Source organism: Dryobates pubescens, chromosome 9 (genome assembly GCF_014839835.1).
Source record: "Dryobates pubescens isolate bDryPub1 chromosome 9, bDryPub1.pri, whole genome shotgun sequence".
NCBI classification, from domain to species: Eukaryota; Metazoa; Chordata; class Aves; order Piciformes; family Picidae; genus Dryobates; species Dryobates pubescens.
The window spans coordinates 15,564,403-15,579,072 of record NC_071620.1 but is presented as its reverse complement, the minus strand read 5'-3'; the positions used below and the strand labels follow the sequence as shown (position 1 = coordinate 15,579,072).

The following is a 14,670-nucleotide window of genomic DNA, read 5'->3' as shown; positions in this document are numbered from 1 at the left end:
GTGAGGTCTCACCAGGGCAGAGAAGAGTTTAAAAACTCAGCTCTTGGAGTCTTCCTGTTGGCAGAATTCCTGCTGGTTTGCAGCAGGAGTTGTCTCTGAGAGAGAAGCTTCTGAGGGTGTCTCAGAATACTGCTGAACAATCTTAAAAGAACAATGCCCGCTTCAAATCTTGAGTTTCAGGGGGAAGGGTTTTTGTCTGCGTGCCACAGTCTGTCAAAATATGGTGCCTATGAGATTTCAGTGTACAGTCTCTGTGTGGGATTCTGTATGGATCTCACTCATGCTAAAAAAGTCTTTGGCTGTCAGTGGAAGTTTTAATTTAATTTTATTTTATTTTAAGTTTTGGGTCCTGATTTGTTCTAATATTGAGGTTTGTGAAATTCTACCTCTGCATATAAGAAGAGGCATCTGTTTCTGGAGGGTTTAGCTCACAGTTGTAACTGCTAGTGCTGAATCCATGAATAGAGTCCATTCTTTCAGTGAGTGGTAGAGGTATAGTACAGAAGTCAACAGAGTAACAGCAGTTTAATTTAGAGCCCTCTTACAGAATGTTTTCAATTGTTTGAACTGAGGCATTTAAAAGCTGCTCAGGTAGATATAGAGCTACAGACTGGGAGACAAGTGGCTGGAGAGTGGCCTGGCGGAGAGTAGTCTGGCAGAGAGGGACCTGGGAGTGCTGGTTGACAACCGGCTGAACATGAGCCAGCAGTGTGCCCAGGTGACATGGAAAGCCAACGGCATCTTGATTTGTACCAGGAATGGTATGACCAGCAGGACTAGGGATGTAATTCTGCTCCTGTACTTGGCACTGGTGAGGCCTCACCTCAAGTACTGTGTGCAGTTCTGGGCTCCTCACTCAGGAAGGATATTGAGGTGCTGGAGTGGGTCCAGAGGAGAGCAATGAGACTGGGGAAGGGACTGGAGGGAAAGTCTTAAGATGAGAGGCTGAGGGACCAGGGATTGTTTAACCTGGGAAAGGGGAGACTCGGGGGGACCTTATCACACTCTACAACTACCTGAAGGGAAGTTTTAGTAAGGTGGGGGAAGACCCAGGTAACTTGTGACAAGACGAGAGGGCATGGCCTGAAGCTGCTCCAGGGGAGGTTTAGGTTGAAGGTTCGGAAGCACTTCCTGATGGAAAGGGTAATTGGACACTGGAATGGACTGCCCAGGGAGGTGATGAAGTCACCCTCCCTGGAGGTGTTTAAGGAAAGATTGGATGTGGAACTTAGTGACATGGTCTGGCCAATGTGATGGTGTTAGGTCCTAGGCTGGACTTGATGATCTCAGCCTCAATAATTCTGTCATTCTGTGATTTTGTGAATCTGTAGAGGAAAAACTGGAAGAAGCAGTGTCAGGGGTGACTATGCTTGACACCATTTGGTTTAGCAGCAATTCAAGATTTATCAACAACAACAACCAAAAAAAAAAAAAAGTCAAAGTTTGATTTTGGCAGCACTGAATGTGGCAAGTGGTTTAGTAAACCAGCAATTTAATTGCAGGTCAAGGATGACAAGGTCCACGCTCACTTACCTGCAAAGCATCTCCAACCAAAGCACACGTATATGCATAAACGCAGAGCATGCAGAAACAGAAGTATCTGGCTATTGAGATGTGTAGATGTCCACACCTGGAAAAGCAAAATGTAAAATCAATCACTCAGACATGTAGAAAGGTGGGTAAAAGAGGGTAGACTCTAGCCAAAATTTCCCTCTTTGAGTTTAGAGTAAATACAATACAGCAGCATTTCTCAGTGTGTGGGAGTTGAGTCTTGAGTAGGTGGTCTCACCCAGGCCTTGTGTCTACTTTGTTGGAAGATGGTCCTGAGAGGCATCCCAGCTCCAGGAAGATGCTGGATGCAGCCTGCTGAGATCCAGGAATGCTCCAAAGGCCTTATTTTTGAAGACTATTTGTAGAGACTAAGATAATTGGCTTTTGTCAGGTCCTTTTTCATTTCAGCCTAACTTGAGTGTTTCAATACTCTGGTCTGTCTAGAGCTTGAGGGTCATGGGGTTTTTCCATCAGTTGTGCATGTCCAGACCTTACTGGACCTCGGGCTTCTGCTATCCCGTCTCTGGGCCACGACCCAAGTACAAGTGGATGGGGTTGTACACAAGATGATTAAGTGATCATCCAAGACAGTAAGGAGGGGAATAGGAGTCAGACAGCCAAGAGAGTGCCTCAGTGCTGTGGTCCACTGCAGGAGGTTATCATCCCCAGAAAATAGGGAAAGCAGGAGCCAGATATATTACTAAGGGAATGCCTTAATGCTCTGGAGCACTGCCTTTCACAATCTGTACTTTCCCAGTGGATTGCTGTGTGGCCCAGGGTGAGGAGTCACAACCTGTACCAAGCAGCCCATGAGTGTGGTGGAACTGTACCACCACAATTAGACAAGTCAAAGGACTCTCACAAGTTGTAAGCATGTGACTAGTACTGTGTTTTCTGACTTCTGAGAAAGACCAAACAAGCTTTCCCACCCTTCCCTACGCTGTCATAGGTTAAAAATGTGTCTAAAATCACTGTCTACATCTTAGGTCTTTTGGTATTATTTTGATCACCCTGGTGCCCAACTAAATGCTGTTAATAAACAGCTCTCTATGGTCCACATTAATATTAAAGTTTCAAATGGCAGTGACAAATATTTTAAACAGAGAAGCAGTTTATTTCCTCTTACAGTTTGGCTAGGAATGCTCTTTCACAATCAAATGTAAATACCCAATCATATGTGAATTGTGCTACCATTGCCCCTGAGAAGCAAACCTAAATTAATAACCATTGTTTATCTAAGTCAAGACTTTAAAAAATAGGACCTTACTGTTAGGATTGGAATGGAGAGTTTCAAAACCAGATAGGATGTTTGGATGTCTTGTTCCCATGGGTATCATTGCAGATCTCTGCCCAACATCCTGATTTATTCTTAATCATATCAGCTGATTTTGCATAAGCAAGGAGAACACTTACCACTGGCTAGTTCCCATTAATAGCCTAATTTGGGAGCCTGACTTTGAAACACCTCGAGTTCAGATGAAAACTAGCTTTTACACCATGCATGAGGGATCTCTTTGCTGGCAGCAGATAGAGTTTAAGTTAAACATAAGTGTCAGGGCAGATGGGTATTTCTGTTGCAACCCAAAAGTCAGTATTGTAAGACTTCTTCTGAAACAGCAATACAAGCATCTGCTAAGTAGAAAGGACAGAATGGTCAGGAGGAAAAGTTTCAGTCCCTACAAACAGGGTATTCATGCTGAAATAAAATATGACAATCAGTGGACTTGACCAGTTGTTTATGGAGAGAATCACAGAACACTTCTCAAGCTGCTATGTGACCTGTATTTTGGCTGCAGCTCAGCAAAGTTCCTGAACTTCCACTTGAGTCCTACTGAAGTCATTAAGACCTTGCCCCAGCTTCCAGGTTCCACAAGCACCTGTTGTGCTTTGCTGGACAGGGGTCATTTTGTGAAGCAAGACTTCACAGCTGTGTGAGTGAGTATTTGGCTCAGTATTTGCTAAACAACTGATACTGGTGGAGATTGTGAGGAGAGGAAGATTTTTGGTAGTCCTCAAGTAATGGGAATTCAGTGTCAAGCTTTGTTAAATTCAACAGCAATGCAGAATCTGACCCAAGCGCTTTGTGTTGCTTGTTAGAATTGTCAGAGTTGGAAGGGACCTCAAGGATCATCTAGTTCCAAACCCTCTGCCATGGGCAGGGGCACTTTCCATGAGATCAGGTTTCCCAGAGCCACATCCAGCCTGGCCTTAACAACTTCCAGGGATGGGGCTTCCGCCACCTCTTTGGGCAACCTGTTCCAGTGTCTCACCACCCTTATGGTGAAGAACTTCTTCCTAACATCTAATCTAAATTTACCCTCCTCTAGCTTGATCATGTCTGTGCGCATTTAATACTAGAGCACTTTTTCACATAGGAAAGCAGGTGTGGGTTGTTTTTTGTTGTTTGGGGGTGTTTTGTTTGTTTTTTTTTTTAAAGCAGTACTTTCAAAAGTATGGCTAAATGTACCTTTCAATCCCCACCATTCCTACTAGCTTTGAGATCAATATCCTGGAATAGCCACTGCTATTATTATTCCGTAATATTCAGTTTATGTTCTTGCATCCCTTCCTTTGCATTTTTTAATACTTATTTCCATCACAGAATCACAGAATAGTGGGGGTTGGAATGGATTCTAGAGATCATCTAGTCCAATCCCTCTGCTAAAGCAGTGTCCTCTGGGTGATCAGGCTGCACAGGATCATATCCAAGCAGGCTTGGAATCTCTCCAGAGAAGACGACTCCACAGCCTCTCTGGGTAGCCTGTTCCAGTGCTCTGTCACCCTCAAAGTGACAAATGAGCCAAAAATCTGAAAACTACATTGAAGTCTGGAAGGAGAGGAGAAACAAGAAACTAAGTAGAGAAGGCAAATAGTAACAAAAATTAAAAGTAAGATCAAGGTGTAAAGTTCTAAATGGGAAATTGGGCAGAGTGCAGAGGAACTTCAGTAGTGGTAGCTTCTCTCTGATGGTATTCCAGTGACAGTGAGTCTTGCTCAGAAACACTGTGCTGGAGGTGCTCACAGCTTTCACATGCAGTCCACTGACTCTAGAGTACCTCCTTCCTACTTTTAGAGTTGACCATCCTTCACCCACTGGTATGAACAGCAAGGTTTTGCTGCTTTGTGGCAGCTTAGTTGGGAAGGTTGAAATTGCAGGATCAAGAGGCACAGTGCAGGAAGAAACCTGGAGGAACCTGAAGAGGAGATGTAACCTAGCATGGTTTATGTATATGGTATATATAATGTCCCACTTGTCACTGTGCTGTAATGACACCCATGTTAAGTCTGTTTGAGAGGCCCCATACCTCTGCTGGGCCATGGAATTAAGATGGAGTTAAGACCTGTGTGTCAGCAATCCTCTTCCATATGGTGGTAATGGTTCCTGTCACAGATGGAGAAAGAGAGCATGTGGATCTTACAGTACAGTCTGGAGATCATCTGATGTAACTTCTTGAAGTTATCCAGCACCAAATCTTGGATATTTCCAACAAAGGCAGCCAATGCCAGTGATTTTTTTTTATATATCCAGAAGGCATTTTCCTGAAGGAAATTATGCCCTTAGCCTCTTGTTCTGCTATAATCGTGCATCCCTGTGAGAAGAGTACCTCTGTCTTCTGTACAATTACAATCCAGGTATTGGAAGGCTGAGAAAACCCAAATTCCTGCATCCCTGAGCTTCTCCAGCCCTCTAATAATCTTGGCAGTTTTCTGCTGGATCCTCTCCAGATTTTCTATGTCTCTCTTGAACTGGGGGATGCCAGAACTGAATTGCAGGTATGGCCTGACACTTGCCAGGTACAGTGGAATAATTGCCTCCTTTGATCTGCTGGCAGTTCTCTTGCTGATGCAGTCCAGCACGTTTGCCTTCATTGCTGCCCAAGTTCACTGCTGGATCACGTTCAGCTTCTTGTGCACCAAAATCTCCTGAGTCTGTTCCACAGAGCTGCTTCCCACACAATCTATCCACAGCCTTTACAACTTTGGGGTTTAGCGCAGATGCAGGACTTGATCTTTGTTAAACCTTGTGCATTCTTGTTCAGTCATCTCTAGCCTATCTCTCTATGGTGGCTCTTCTTTCTGGACCATCTACCTCACCTCCCATTGCAAGTGGCATTCACAAACTTTGTGTGTGTGAACTTCCATCCAGATAGTTTTGAAGATACTGAATAGTACCAGTCCCTGAGGATCATCCATAGCTTTCTCTTCATCCACTCAGACAGTTATTTCAGCATAAAAAAGGTTATTCTTGGTAAATCCATACTGGCTTTTCCCAGTCATCTCATCCTACATGTGAGCATGAGCACACACAAGTGTCTTTATGTTTTGTCTCAAAAGGAAGACTAGATGAGCCTAGATGGGTGACAAGTGTGGTAAAGTGTTGGAATAGGCTGCCTATGAAGGTGGTGGAGTCACCATCCCTAAATGTTTTCAAGAAGCCTGTAGATGTGGTGCTTCAGGATATAGTTTAGTTAGGTTACAGTTGGACTTGATGATCTTAGAGGTCTTTTCCAACCTTAATGATTCTATGACTAGCAGCTACAGAACAGCTTTGTCATCATTTCTGAAGATGTCATCTCAGTAAGGGTTATCAATCATGGGTGGAGTGCTACTAAAAGATGCTTCAGAGACATACTTTGCAGAGGGAGCATCAGCTAGGGGAAACTTTACATTCCCCTAGTAAGATGGTTATTTACAAAGCTATAACTGGTCTTGTTATTTGTATTGTTTAGCAGATGCCTGATGAAGAGAAATCTGTTAGCGGGGAAGATGACAAAGAACTAGCCTGCAGCCCAATCCCGATGACAGCAGAGAGAAGACGCAGTCTGTGGTATGCAAGCCACTATACAACTGATGAGAGAAAAGTAAGGCTGGAGGGGGAAGGGTTTCTGCATAATTACATTTCAGTCAGTTAATTTTATCCCAGTTACTTTGAAATTAAGGGAAGCATTATATAGGTTGCAAGTAAGAAGATCCTATTGTGTGATTGTGTAAATCAGATACTATATCAAGGCTGTGTGGCAGAGGAGGAATATATTTTGTAGAAATTAATGAGGAAGTAAAGGAATATATTTTGTAGAAGTTAATAAGAAAGTAAAGAAAATTTGTGCTCTATGTTGTTGGCTTCTGCATTTAAAACGTTTAGGGCCAGGCTTTTGTCATGAGGCTGTTAACTTTGTGCAAAGCAGATAGAAATTCTGTGAGGGAGCTAAATCCTGATGTAAAGATCTGATATGCCTTGTGATTTCTAATTCACACTGTCACTGGTAAGGGAGGACTGCCATCTTTTCCTTCAAGCGTACTGGTATCCTTGTTGGATATCTACAGCAGGGCAGTTAAGGTAGTTGGTGTTAAAGCACCTGGAAAGGTCCTGCTTTCTGCCATCTGCAGTGCAAAATCTCAGTTTAGGAGTTGCAGTCAAATCTGGGATGCACAAACACTGTTGTGCCACATCTACTCAAGCCCAAAGAAAGCTGCTTGTAATAATCATGATGGTAAATGAGCTGGCAAATTAATCAGGTTTCACATTTTGCAACAGTGGGAAAGGTTCATTGGGAGTATGGTTTGTAATTGCAGTAATCCTAATGATCATTTAAAAACTTAGTTTTTAAGCATTGGATCATTAGGAAGACATTAGAAAGCAGTTAATCAGTATAATATCATACTGATTAATTCTTTATTTTAGTACCTAAAATATCAGTGCAACACTCTCAGTTTTGCTGTACCCCCCTAAAGTTATGTCAATGCTATGGCACACTAAATGTCATTTTGTGGGGCCTTGTGTACAATTCTGCTGGCTTTTTAAGAATTCCTTTAGAATTTCTTAGTGCAAACCTGCAAAAGTCAGCAAATGTGCATGCCTGTGTTCAGAAAGTTAAACTTATTAATGCTTGAGCCGTGCTTCTTTAATAATTTGTCCTTGCATTGCTTTTTGCAGCTTCTGTCAATGACCCAAGATGAATACAAGCCGTCGGATGTTAGTATACTATTAGTCTTTGTGATGTTGTAATTCTTCTTCCTGTGTGTAAATATGGATTACACCAATATATATACCACATAAAACAGCAGATGACACTTTTAAAACTGCTTTATCATGGTTAGCCTGTGTGGTGGGTTTAAATCACCCCCCAACTAATTTGGAGAAACTACCCCCCGAAAATAAAATACCCAGGCTGGCTCACTTTGGGATGGAAGGAAATGAAGCTATATTTACAAGCAAACTAAAATCTAGAAATATGAAATGCAATAAATATGTACAAAATACACAATATATCTTACAGATATAGATATATACACACACATGCAATTTATAAACAACACAGAAGCTCCTCAGAACCCCCTGCATGGACCCTGGAGTGACCATTCACCTCCTCTCCCACTCCCTCCCTCCTTCCCATTACTCCACAATGTAGTCAAAACAGAGATACCCCTGGCAAGGCCATGGAAGAGAGAGAGAGAAGGTGCAAGCAGAAGTGATAGAAGAAGAAGAGAGAAAGAACTGTTTATTCCACTACTCTATATGCCTATTAGCAAGTCAATGAATTATATAGACCTTATCATTACTTTTCTTTTACATCCAATGGTAATTTATTTTGCTTTCAGTCTTTGCAGTCAGGATCTAGGCTAAAATTCCCCCTTCAAACTGTTACAGCCTGCTATTTACCCAATAGTTTTAATTAGCCTGAATAAAATTGTCTTTTGCTTCCTTAATGTTTTCACTGAGAAACCACTGGGCAGCCCTAAAATTGATAATTTGAAGCTAAAGTGCTTGTAGTAGTACCAGCTGGCAAACGCTCTTTGCTATTTAATTGGGTTTCAGTAAGATAGCAAAATATGCTTTCTAATGCAAGTCATCTTTAAACTTGATTTAGCTTCTTTGCTCTCTTGTTGTTTGGGTTTTTCTTTCATTTGTGTTGAAATTCTGAGGCCATGAAACACAACTGACCAAACATGAGTGCAATTTGCAGATGATAGAAAATCCAAGTCTTTGTTTGAAGTGGCAGAAAATGAGCCATTTCTCTTGACTGTTGTAGACCCTAGCAGACTCTGAGAGCAGAAGCATCCCTTCTTTTCAGCATACACAGAAGAATGGAGATAAAGATTAACTTTGGGAGCAGCTGTGACCAGACCTGAATATGCTCCACAGCCTGGCCTTGGTGTCGCTGCTGAACAGAAGTGAACACAACCCAAATATTATTCTGATACAGCCCACACGTGGCTGCTCATAGTTTCAGGAGGCAAAATATGTTCCTGTCTCATAGCCAAAGCAGGCTTCAGCATGTACTGCCATCAGTAACCCATGGCACGTGAATTTCTGCCAATGTGAGAGATATTTGTGATTGTGGTTGCTGAAGCCATCATCCAAACAAGCACAAGGGATGAAATTCAAGTGACAAAGAAAGAAAAAAGTAGAAAGAGTGTTGAATTAGTACTGCCAAGTGGTATAAATGTGGCATTAATAACAGTAATTCATAGAATTCTGGAATGGTGGAATCATTTTGGTTGCAAGAGACCTTTAAGACCATCAAGTCCAATTATTAATCCAGCATTCTCATGTCACCACTAAGCTATGTCTCTCAGCACCACATCTACATGTCTTTTAAATGCCTCCATGGATGGGGACTCCACCAGATCCCTGGGCAGCCTGTTCCAGGGCTTGAAAACCCTTTTGGTGATTCAGTATTTCCTAATATCCAAACTAAACCTCCCCTGGTGCAAGTTGAGGCCATTTCCTTTTGTCCTATAAAATTTACCACAGTTTATTTACCTCAGCTGTTTTCATTGATGGCAGCAAATGTAAATCTCACTAGTAATAATTTAAACTTGAAAGTAGTTTATAACCTTTATTTTCCTAACTGCTTGAGCTAAAGTCTGAAAATCACGATGTGTTGGTTTGCCTGAGATGGAGGATGAACTTTTGGTTACAGCTTTAAACTGAAATGCAGGAGATGGATCTAATGATACCTTCCCAGATTGTCTGTAGAAAGCCATTTTAAATAGGAGAAGGCAGGATGGCTGAAGATGGGCTCGCTCAGCTACTGTTTGTGCACTAAGGCACATGGTCAACCTTAGCCCTCCCAAGCTGTAGGTGTGTTAACTTCACCTTTACGCTGTTTTTTATTTCTGTTTAGTTTCTTAGGTGAGACAGGCCAAGAGCATTCAAATAGACAAGTACCATGGTCAGTATTGGGCCCCTCATTACAAGAAGGATCCATGTCCAGAGAAGGGTGGTGAAGGGTTTAGTGTGAGGTGTCCCCACCCATGGCAGGGGGGTTGGAACTGAATGATCTTTGAGGTTCCTTTCAACCCTGACAATTCTGTGATTTTGTGTCTAGAGAACAAGTCCTAAGATGACTGACTGAGGGATTAAGTTTGGAGAAGTGGAAGCTGAGAGGAGCCCTTATTGCTCTCTGTAACTACCTGGATGGAGGTTGCAGTGAGGTGGGGGTCAGTCTCTTCTCCCTAGCATCAGGTAATAGGATGAGAGGAAATGACCTGAAATTGTGCCAGGGGAGGTTTGGATTGGATATGAGGGGAAAAAAATCTTTACAGAGAGAGTGGTCAGACACTGGAATAGGTTTCCCAGGGAGTTGGTGGAGTCACTGTCCTGGGAGGCGTTCAAAGAATGTTTAGGCATGCTGCACTGTGACATGGTTTAATGGGCATGGTTGTAGTAGGTTGATGGTTGCACTCAAAGATCTTAGAGGTCTTTTCCAACCAAAACAAGTCAATGATTCTACAGCTCAGCTGACTGCAGAAACTTGGCTGCTTTTGCTTGTGTATCCACATTTTTATTCCTTTTCTTACTGCTTGTGTGTAAATTGAGGTGTTACTTAATGCAATATTGCATTCTGGGAATGTGAAAAAAACATAACATGCTAGCTTTTCAAGGAAATATTTGCAGAAGTTCAAGGTTTCAGCAGAATTTTACTGGTTGCTAAAGAACTTCACTGAAACAGATCTGTAATTCTACTGATAATGCATGCATAAAAAAATCCTAACAACAATTAATTCTGCTATGCAGTACTTTTGCATGCAACATGATTAATGTTAATTTCATATAATCACAGAGTCCTTTGTGTTGGAAGAGACCTTTAAAGGTCATCCAGTCCAGCTCCTCTGCAGTGAGCAGAAACATCTTCAAGTAGAAATGTTTGCTCAGAGCCCAGTTCAGCCTGACCTGGAATGGTTCCAGGGATGGGACATCCACCACGGCTCTGGGCAATCTGCACTTACTTGTTAAGCTCCTTTAATGCTGCCAATCCAACTGTAATGAAGCACAGAAGTAGAAGACATGTTCTCCTATGAGCCACTTTAAATGCAGTGCCTCTCTCCACTGTCCTGGCAGGTGCTGCTGGTCACGGTGAATGGGAACCCTGCTGACTACCACACCATCCACCCTGCACTGCCCTTAGAGAACGGTCCAGCCAAAGCAGACATGTACTCAACACCGCAGTACAAATGGGAGCCATCAGATGACATGTCAGGTAGTGAATAGCCTGGGAATTGCCCTTAGTTCCACAATTTTTCTTCTCTTTGTCCAGGCAATGCCTTTTAAATTTACTCTCATTTTGGTAGTCTCTTTGGTTTGTTGAAGCTAAAGAATTGTTGTTGCCTTACAATGATGGCTGACCAGTTGATCATTTTTGTGTACTATCCAAAATACTTTACCAACACAGTGATTGTTGGTTTCAGATGTCCTTTTTCTTTGGCTCCCATCTTGAGTTTGCTCAAGACTGATGAGTTATCAGAGTGATTACAAGTGAAACTCTCCCATTAGAGAGTGTATGTGTGACTTTTAGACCAGTAGGAATTGCAAATAAGAATTTCTTTTCTACTTAGAAAAGGAAGAGGAGGAGGAGGAGGAAGAGGAGGAAGAGGAAGTTACTCAGGAGGAAAAAGAAAATGTTAAATTACATGCCCTGGTCTCTGTGTTCCAATTCATCATGAAACAAAGTTACATTTGTGCTCTGATAGCTATGATGGTAAGTAGTAAAGGGTAACAACCCCCCAAAATACTGTTTGCTTTACAAATAAATGTGCTTCCATCAACTGGCTTTCAGTAAGGGTTTGCATCAGGGTTAGAAAATACCAATATGGCCTCATTTGGGGTCCATTTTTGGTTATTAATGCATAATTGCCCCATATAAATAGGTCTGTGAAAAAGGCAACATGTAAGATTCTGGGTAAAGCATCATGCTTCCAGGATGGGGAGCCCTGGGTTTTGCTGTCTCTTGAATGTCAGAAGACCACCGTCGTTCAGTTTTCTATTGCTTCCCGAGATTCTGCATAAGCAGGCTTGTCATGCTTTTGCGCCACTCAGAAATTTGCCTACAAAATTGAAGCATTTCATAGAAATGCAGTAAATTTAGTACATTTTAAAAATATAGTTCCTATTTCAGGTTGAATGCATCCAGTTGGTCTCTGAGAAGAAAAGGTCTGTAAAGCCTGGTTTTCTAGATCAAACACAGAAAGGTCTCAAGGCAAATACAATTTTGTGCCAAGCAAGATTTTACTTACCACTTTTATTTGTCTTTCTCATGTTGTTGGTTGCTTTGAAGCCCACTTGCTGCAAATACCTTGAGCTGCACTGTAGCAAGTTTTCAGCATAATGATTAGATCTCTATATATATTCCCAGTGCAAGCTTTGGATTTAATGGTTTGGAAAGGTTTCAGCTGTGATGACATTAACCATAACAGCTTCATGGCCCAATTTTGCATGGTAAAACAAATTAGCTTGGCTGTTTCTTCTTTGCGTAAGGTTTCATTGACCTCTGGAGATCTTCTAGTCCAACTCCTCTGCTAAAGCAGGGTCACCCTGAGCAATTTACATAGGGTCACAGTGTCCAGGCAGGTTAGGGATCTTTCCAGAGGGGACTCCACAACCTCTCTGGGCAGCCTGGTTCAGTGCTCTGACACCCTCACAGGAGAGAAGCTTATCCTTATGCTCATATGGAACCTCCTGTGTTCCAGTTGGTGTCTGTTGCCCTTTGTTCTGTTGCTGACCACCACTGAAAAGAATCTGGCCCATCCTCTTTAGATGTTGATCAATACGGAGAAGATCCCCTTTCAGTCTTCCTTTCTCCAGGCTAAACAGCTCCAGGTCTCCCAGCCTCTCCTCATCAGTCCCCTCAGCATTCTCATAGCACTCCACTGGATTGTCTCCAGTAGTTTTCCATCTCTGTTGAACTGAGGAGCCCATAACTGGACCCAGTATTTCATACATGGCCTCAAGTAATGATTCTGTTTATAAACCTTAACAAGATGCAGCCAGTGCATGAAACAGAGTTCTTCCTCATCTGTGGAATCCCGAAGAATCCATTTCTGAATGTTCTCCAAGGGGTTTACTCTAGCTGCATCAGTAACTGATTAATATGGATGAGAGTCTTAAGACAACGAAAATGTGCCCTAAGTAGAGAAACATAAGCTAAGCATAACTGGAAATATGCATCAGTGTTGTTCCTGAATGTATCTGTGAACATATTACCTCTCTTCCTTCCTTCCCCAAGGCATGGAGTATCACATATCACAGCTGGCTGACATTTGTGTTGCTGATCTGGTCTTGCACGCTGTGGATGATTCGGGACCGGAGGAAATATGCTATGATCAGTTCACCTTTCATGGTTTTCTATGGAAATTTACTGCTGACATTGCAGTATATATGGAGTATTGAGCTCAGGAATGATGAGCTTCCTCAAGTGTCTGGCTTTTTAGAAAGAAAGGAACCTGGGGAGTTGGCTTCAAAGGTAGGTGTTGCAAACAGCTGAGATTTATGTATGAAACCACAAAATATATCGTGATAAAAATGTGGATCTCCAAGGATTTCCTTGAGAATTCTGAAAGTGTTCAGTAGCAGTCCTACAATGAAGGATAAGACATTAAAAAATAGAGCTTCTTGCTTCTTAAGCTGATACCAAACCAAATATTTCAGGCATCTTTGTGGGTTTTCATGGTAATTCTGCAGAATATTCTTACTAGGTGGAAGTCACTGTTGTTTCGTGTTACGAACTGGGTGCAAACCTAGGTATGATTCGATTTGACCCATGGGATGTCAGGTCATTCTCTGACTCTGATGGAAGCTGGAACTGTGGTGTCATTGCAGTTGCCAGTACAACTCCCTCCCTTATGATTTGGCACAAGCATCACCACATAGTTGTGACTGGGTTTTAATTCTTTAACCTCACATCTGAAGCAGCATGAGTTGGAATCCAATTCAGGTCAGAAACTAGAGAACTTATTGACCTTTGATTTCTTGAAAGACCTACAAAATGCATTTTCTTTAGCAAATTTACTTCTGGGAGAGAGAATGAGCATAAACGGGAAGTTGTTTCCTAGAGCATCCGAGAGGGCCTCAGAGAGTGCATCTACTTGGCACTACACCCCTTGTGCTAAGTGAATCACTTCCCTTGTGACTTCCAATTACCATTTAAGGTTATTTTGAAAGTGATTTTCCTTGTTGGCAGTGCCCTTTGGACAACCATTTCTGGGTCTTTAATGCATTTGAAAATTAGTGAGTGCTGTATTATTTCTCTTGTAGGGCTAGTTTAGTAGGAGAGCTGAAGCTCAAGAGGTTCTGCAAGAGAAGTTCTATAGTTTCTCTCAATGACTCTAAATCTCTAAGGAATTTTAGCTGTCTTAATATGTCAGCCCCTTTGACACTTCCTTATTAACTGTGTCATCAAATGTCTGTTCTAAAATGAGCTGGTGTGAGGAAAGGAAACTGTTGACTATCTGTGAGGATTTGGCCACACCTGTAAAGCTAATAGATGATGTCTGGTGGGGGGAGCTAATCTGAATATAGTGCAGCCCATAAATGTCACAGAATTACTGAATATTTGAGGCAGAAACAGACTTCTGGAGGTCATTTGGTCCAACTGCCCTATTCAGGCAGGGCCATCTAGCGCCGATTTCCCAGTACCATGCCAAAGTGTCTTTTGAATATCATCAAGAATGAAGACACCATAACCTCCCTGGGCAGCCTGTGCCAGTGCTTGGTAACTCTCTCAGGAAAAACATGTTTCCTGATGTTCAAAGGGAACCTCTTGTGCTTCATGTTGTGCCCATTGCCTGTGGTCCTGTCGCTGGGCACCATGGAAATAAGCCTGGTTCTGTCCTCTTTCT

The 14,670-nt window shown here is 42.2% G+C and overlaps 1 protein-coding gene across 2 annotated transcripts in view; it reads left to right on the top strand.

Moving 5' to 3' along the window:
* The window catches only part of PIEZO2 (piezo type mechanosensitive ion channel component 2), a 338,300-nt gene that overhangs the window by 224,602 nt on the left and 99,028 nt on the right, over nt 1-14,670 (top strand). Inside the window, exons 9-13 of one of the 2 annotated variants that reach the window (XM_054164079.1) lie at nt 6,285-6,413; nt 7,487-7,525; nt 10,898-11,036; nt 11,392-11,534; nt 13,059-13,295. In XM_054164079.1, coding sequence (XP_054020054.1) covers nt 6,285-6,413; nt 7,487-7,525; nt 10,898-11,036; nt 11,392-11,534; nt 13,059-13,295 — 687 coding nt within the window. Of the gene's footprint in view, nt 1-6,281; nt 6,414-7,486; nt 7,526-10,897; nt 11,037-11,391; nt 11,535-13,058; nt 13,296-14,670 lie in introns of both variants that reach the window. The other variant, XM_054164078.1, reaches the window with a different exon arrangement.